The 6,000-nt window shown below is 39.6% G+C and overlaps 1 protein-coding gene across 1 annotated transcript; it reads left to right on the forward strand.

Annotated features, from left to right (window-relative positions):
• Positions 1–1,027: 1,027 nt before the first annotated feature.
• gipc1 (GIPC PDZ domain containing family, member 1) lies at positions 1,028–4,720 on the forward strand. The gene is made up of 7 exons (XM_037689076.1): positions 1,028–1,295; positions 1,671–2,200; positions 2,273–2,458; positions 2,567–2,747; positions 3,792–3,904; positions 3,999–4,080; positions 4,159–4,720. The coding sequence occupies exons 2-7, from the start codon at positions 1,901–1,903 to the stop codon at positions 4,308–4,310; spliced, it is 1,014 nt and encodes a 337-aa protein (XP_037545004.1). The 5' UTR covers positions 1,028–1,295; positions 1,671–1,900; the 3' UTR covers positions 4,311–4,720.
• The last annotated feature ends 1,280 nt before the right edge of the window (positions 4,721–6,000 follow it).

A 6,000-nucleotide genomic window follows, 5' to 3' on the forward strand; every position in this document is an offset into this window, starting at 1 on the left:
AGATCACGAAAACAACCAAAATTAAAAACCGCCTTCTAGAACAGAAGTCAAAAGAGGTTTTGTGATGAATATTTTATAATATTCCTACAGAACAACAAGAAATACTGACAGTATACTACTGAACAATTAGCAGAAATCTAAATGTACTTTTTGCGCCACAGAATTAACCCGGAAGTACATTATTTGATTTGAATCTAAAATGTATCTAGTTCTTTTAGTGACCGCTAGAGGGCAGTAAAATATCAAGAAATCTCAATGCAGCGTGTTTCAGTGCAGTCTAACAAAAATGCTTGAGAACTTTATTTAATTAAAATGAAACAAAAATCTAACATGTCTAAAGTTACAAATCTAACGTTATTGGCATGGGAACAAACAGCCACCATTATTTATATTTAAGGCTAAATAAGAGCAAGCTACCAGGTTTGTACTTATAACAGAACTAAACTAAAGATTAGTCCTTCCCTGAAAAAAGGAACAATAATTAATAATTATTTATTAAATCAATGGCTTGCATTTAAATGTACCTTCACGATGTCATTGTGCCAAACTGCAATGCAAGCCCTGCTAAAAACTTTTTAATCTATAAGAAGAAGAGGAAAAAAAATACTTTGAAAATGTTTTCTAACACCCCTGACTGGTTGGTTCAAGGTTTTTAGTTATTTATTTTATATGCAAGCAAAAGTTAGCAACTTGCAAGCAAACAAACAAAAACAGAGCAAGACCTTTTCTTTCTGAAACACGAAAATAATGCATTTGGTTATTATGTAAACACGTTAATTTAAAACAAACAGCAACAGAAAAAGACAACATAATTAAAGAAAAGGGAAGAAAATTATCGCGATTATAATTCTGCCCAGGACATCCTTGTAAAAGAGATTAATGATATCAATGGATTTCTTCCTGGTAAAATAAAGGTTTAAACATATATATTTTTTAAGTTCACTGTTTCAACATATTTTCAACTCCTTTTGCAGGCGGCCATATTTCAGTGCCATAATTGTGAAATTTCCGAGGGTACATGAAGGCATCATGGTTCCACCCTGCTTGGCTGGCTTTAAGCTAATCAGCTACGACATACCGACACATACAAACACACACACACCGACACACACAAACACACACACACACACACATACTTACAAATCTAATCGGGATAACAATAAGTGCCAGGAAAAAGCAGGTTAATACAAACACTAAACTGTATCAGTAGTGGAACATTGTTTTCTTACAGCTAACACCGGAGCCGTTAGCAGGCTGAGCTAACACACAGGAAGAGCTGGAAGTCTTGCTCCGGGGTAAGAATGAGCAGCCTGCCATGTTTCCTCCTTTGTAAATCAATGTTGAATGATCGTGCTAATTAACCTGAACATCTCAGGGCTGCAAACACACGATGATAGGGACGCTGTTTGTATTTAGCCTCTTTCTAAAGCTTGTTGGCGTCTGTTATGCAAGTAAAAACAGCTAGCAGCTAATGTTACCTTCAACCAACGCACTGATTGTCCAAGATGTAGTTTGTAGTTAAACTGGTCATTTTAATACATTAGGAGAAATATATATTCCTATAGTTGGCAGCAGGGTTGATGCTTTCTAATGAAGCATCTCCATTTGTTGCAAAGTAATTAGCTTTAAAGTTATGAAAGTGACAAGAGTTCTGGTTTCTGTCTTTCCAGAGGAGCACTTTCCTCTTCAGGTTGCTGGACTGGACAGATCCAGCTATGTGAGCTGCTCTGATGTGTGGACGCTTGAATCGATACAGCGCCTGGCTGAGACGGCTTTTGAGCTGGTCTAGACAACCAAGCTGTCACTGTGACATAAACACTCGACGGATCTGCAGCTGATTCAGCTGAACAGGTTTATGTTGGTCTGGATCGTGGCATAACTCCCTCGAGCGGCGTCGACTATGCCACTGGGACTGGGAAGAAGGAAGAAAGCGTCCCCTTTGGTTGACAATGAGGAAGCGGAACCCATTCGCGCCGGCCTCAATTTGCCAGGTATGGAAGGCCTGGATGGAGGAGTAGTCGGGCTGGGGGAAGCTGCTGCCTCTGAGGGCCTTCCTCCGCCTCCAAACAACATGAGACCTCGGCTCATCTTCCACACCCAGCTCGCTCACGGGAGCCCCACTGGCCGCATCGAGGGCTTCAGTAATGTGAGGGAACTTTATGCCAAGATCAGCGAGGCTTTTGGGATACCACCGTCTGAGGTGAGCCGCCTTTTTCTGTCGGAGCTGGCACTGTGAACGTTTTCTGCACTTTAAAGCTATTTCCCTTTGCAGGTTATGTTTTGCACACTGAACACTCACAAGGTGGACATGGAGAAACTGTTGGGAGGGCAGATCGGGCTGGAGGACTTCATTTTTGCCCACATTAAAGGTCAGAAGAAAGAAATTGAAGTGTTCAAAGGAGAAGATGCTCTGGGGTTGACAATCACTGATAATGGAGCTGGCTATGCTTTCATCAAGGTGAGGAAAGTAACGAGCGTTGATATGAGCAGGGAAAGTCGTCGCACAGGACTGCGTGTGTTTTGTAGTATATGGGATAAATTATATGATTTTTTTCCTGCTTTTCAGAGAATTCGGGAGGGAAGCGTCATCCACCAAATCCAGGTCATCAATGTGGGCGACATGATCGAGTCGATCAATGGTCATCGGCTCATCGGCTGTCGACACTATGAAGTTGCCAAAATGCTGAAGGAGCTTCCCAAAGGGAAAATGTTTACCATTAAGCTGGTGGAGCCTCTGAAAGCCTTTGGTAATTGTGCTACATCCTGTTTAACATTTTCACTGCTTGCCTTTTGGAAATTGATTATCTGATATCTGATATTAAAAACAAAACAAATAAACTGAAAAATGCACTTTAAAATACACAGTGATGGTTGAGAGCTGAAATTTGATTTAGAAGCGCATTTTAAGTTGTTAAACTCTAAAAGAAGCAGAACACTGGCTTTAAAACAAAATTAATGCTAGCTAAAAACTATAGGTAGCAAAAGGCTAATGAAATAAAAGAAGACGGAAGAAGTCTTTTGAATGAAAGACGAAACGTTTCTACATTTTTTTTTTTTGTTTTTTGAACCTGTCCAGAGAACCAGACTTAAGCTTTTTAAAAAAGAAGCAATACATTAGCTAAAAAAAAAAAGCAAAAGGATAACTGAAAGTAGCAGACAGCTAGCTAAGAGCGGAAATGCTAAATAAAAGCTAAAAGTAGAAAAAAACCCTCTCAAAGCTAAAAATCAAAAAAGTGTCATTATGCTGGCTAAAAACTAAAAGTGAAAAATTAGCTAAAAGTACAAAGTAGCAAAAGGCTAGCTAAATGTTAAAAGTACTAAATATTAACTAAAAGCTAAAGTAGCAAACCACTACCTAAAAGCAACAAAAGATTCAAAGCACTGGCTAAAAGTATGAAACTGTTGACTAAAAACTAAAAGTAGCAAAAAACTAGCTAAACATAGCAAAAAAAAAAAAAAACTAAAGATAACTAGCTAAAATGATCAACAGGCTAACCAAAAGCCTAAAGTACTGGTAGCAAACAGTAGCAGAAATGAAAAAAAACAAAAAAAACAATAAACAAACAAACCAGGAAAAACTACAGAAAACCAACTGAATCGTAACAAAAGTGTTTTTAGCTTCGCAACGAAATAACTGCGTATAAAAGTTTCATGTTGACACAAACGCACTGAATTTGCTGGCAACAAAAACAAAGTGACAGACATGTCGTCTCTCACAGTTTTAGAAGTTTTACTTTCGGGCTTTTAATTGGGCGTGGAAAGTTTACACCAAACTTGTTTGTTTTGTGTAGACATGATCAGTCAGAGGTCAGGAGGTTCCAGGTCGGCCTCGGGGGTTCAGCTGGGGACGGGCAGAGGGACCCTCCGTCTGCGCTCTAAAGGTCCTGCCACAGTGGAGGAGCTGGTGAGCGTTCAGTAAACTAGTTTTGCTGATTGTTTATTTCAAGTGTTGCCCTGTTTGGTGATGCATGTTGGGATTTGTGCTTTGCTTCCTCCAGCCTTCTGCATTTGAGGAAAAAGCCATTGAGAAGGTGGACGATCTGCTCGAGAGCTACATGGGCATTCGAGACAGTGAACTCGGTAAGTCTGCGCACTTATCAGCTGCTGGGGGTGGGGGGGTGTTCAGGTTTATAAAACAGGTCTTCTCTGTTTCTGCAGCGGCCACCATGGTGGAGCTGGGCAAAGACAAAAAGAACCCAGACGAGTTTGCGGAAGCTTTAGACGAGACTCTGGGAGATTTCGCCTTCCCCGACGAGTTTGTCTTTGACGTCTGGGGCGCCATCGGAGATGCCAAGGTTGGCCGGGTGTGAACTAACGGAGCGGAACGGTCTTTCTGGACTTTACACTCGCAACATTCACTAGAAAACACAACACTCCCATCACGAGTTAGTTTTTATTCCACTGCACTCCTAGTTTGATTTCTGCGTTCCTATCCTTTGGGGAGACCAAGTGGATGATCCATTTACGTGAAAAGAAAGGTGACTGCAATGACTTCCCAAGTGCGTTTATTTGTCTTCCAGTGTTTTTTTTTTTTTCTTTCTTCCTTTCTAGGAAAACACAAGCACTCCGAGAATTCACTTTGACTGAAACACTTGAACCTGCATGTTGTTGCTGTAGTTTCTGGCAGGGAGCCAAGATCAGCACAGGTTATCTGAAATGGGAGAAATGGAAAAACAAATTAAAAGAAGCGTGCTATTTTTTTTTTTTTTTTTTTGTAAATCAACAACGTGGTGAGCACAGACTGGAGTGCAGTGTTCTGAGCCACTTGTTGCTGCTGTGGGTCAGTTAAAACATGCATGTGCTGTTTTTCTTCTACATCACCTCGAAATGACGTCGGTTGTGTTTAGAAGTAAAAGTTTGCGAAGGGGTGTTAGTAAAATCTGCACTACAGAGATCAGTGGTTGTTTACTGTTAACTCACCTGTTACTGTAATGAAGTGTTGAGATCAAATCAGTGTTAACTTGCTGTTACTGAAGGTCAGCATGCGAGAACGAGCAGCCGACTGGGTCTCCGGGTTTATGGGCTGTGTTGACCGTTTGATTTTCTTTTTTTTGTGTGTGTTATATAACGTGGCGTCTGTTTTATACGACAGAGCTTTAGGGTCATGCTAAGAAAAAAACAATTTTTTTAAAGCCATAAAATTACGAGAATAAAGTCGTAGTATTACGAGAATAAAGTCAAATAAAGTCTTAATATTACAAGAATAAAGTCGTACAAGACAGTTTTTTTTGTTCGTAATTTTGCAGCTTTCGTTTATTTTTTTTCCACGAGTCGGATCCACGTGCGACCTGTCAATCAATCCAGTGGGCGTGTCAGCAAATGACCAATCCGAAGCTAAACGAGTCGTAATATTATCCGAACGCAGAGTTTACCGCATTGTAACTGGTAAAATGAAGAATGTTGAGCATCTTGTTAAGTTATACTTTGGTATTGGTTTTACAAATGAGCTACTTAATCTGTTAGCACATGAGCACCAGATTATTGTCAGTATCAGGTGGTACGCTCTGATGGGCTGCAGCGCAGCTCTGCAGGTAAAGAGCATTTAGCTTCGGATTGGTCATTTGCTGACACGCCTACTGGATTGATTGACAGGTCGCATCATGGATCTGACTCGTGGAAAAAATTAAAATAAATAAACGATAGCTGTAAAAAAAAAAAAAAAAAGTCTCGGACGACTTTATTCTCGTAAATTTATGGCTTAAAAAAAAAAATTCTTAGCGTGGCCCTAAAGCTCCGTCGTAGTTTTAAAATGAAAAAACGGAAGGAAATTTAGAAGGAGAGCAGTATTAAATAGATTGTATCAAATCGTTGAGAGGAAATTTCTTTTACATTCCTTCTGTTTTATTAATTCTGTTGAAGTGGACAAAACGACTTTCATCGTGTTATAGTCTTTTGTGTTGATTAGGGATGCACGATATTGTCAGCTTGGTATTGGAATCAGCCGATATTAGCGATAAAGTTTTATATATATATATATATATATATATATATATATATATA

The sequence above is a fragment of the Nematolebias whitei genome, chromosome 15 (genome assembly GCF_014905685.2).
Source record: "Nematolebias whitei isolate Nwh7 chromosome 15, NemWhi1, whole genome shotgun sequence".
Classification (NCBI taxonomy): Eukaryota; Metazoa; Chordata; class Actinopteri; order Cyprinodontiformes; family Rivulidae; genus Nematolebias; species Nematolebias whitei.

What these genes read in the sequence shown, in the direction of transcription:
- gipc1 (XM_037689076.1), top strand. Translation starts at nt 1,901, where the DNA reads ATGCCACTGGGACTGGGAAGAAGGAAGAAAGCGTCCCCTTTGGTTGAC. An exon ending in GGAGCCTCTGAAAGCCTTTG is followed by an intron (nt 2,748 to 3,791) that starts GTAATTGTGCTA and finishes TGTTTTGTGTAG; the next exon opens with ACATGATCAGTCAGAGGTCA. An exon ending in CTGCCACAGTGGAGGAGCTG is followed by an intron (nt 3,905 to 3,998) that starts GTGAGCGTTCAG and finishes TGCTTCCTCCAG; the next exon opens with CCTTCTGCATTTGAGGAAAA.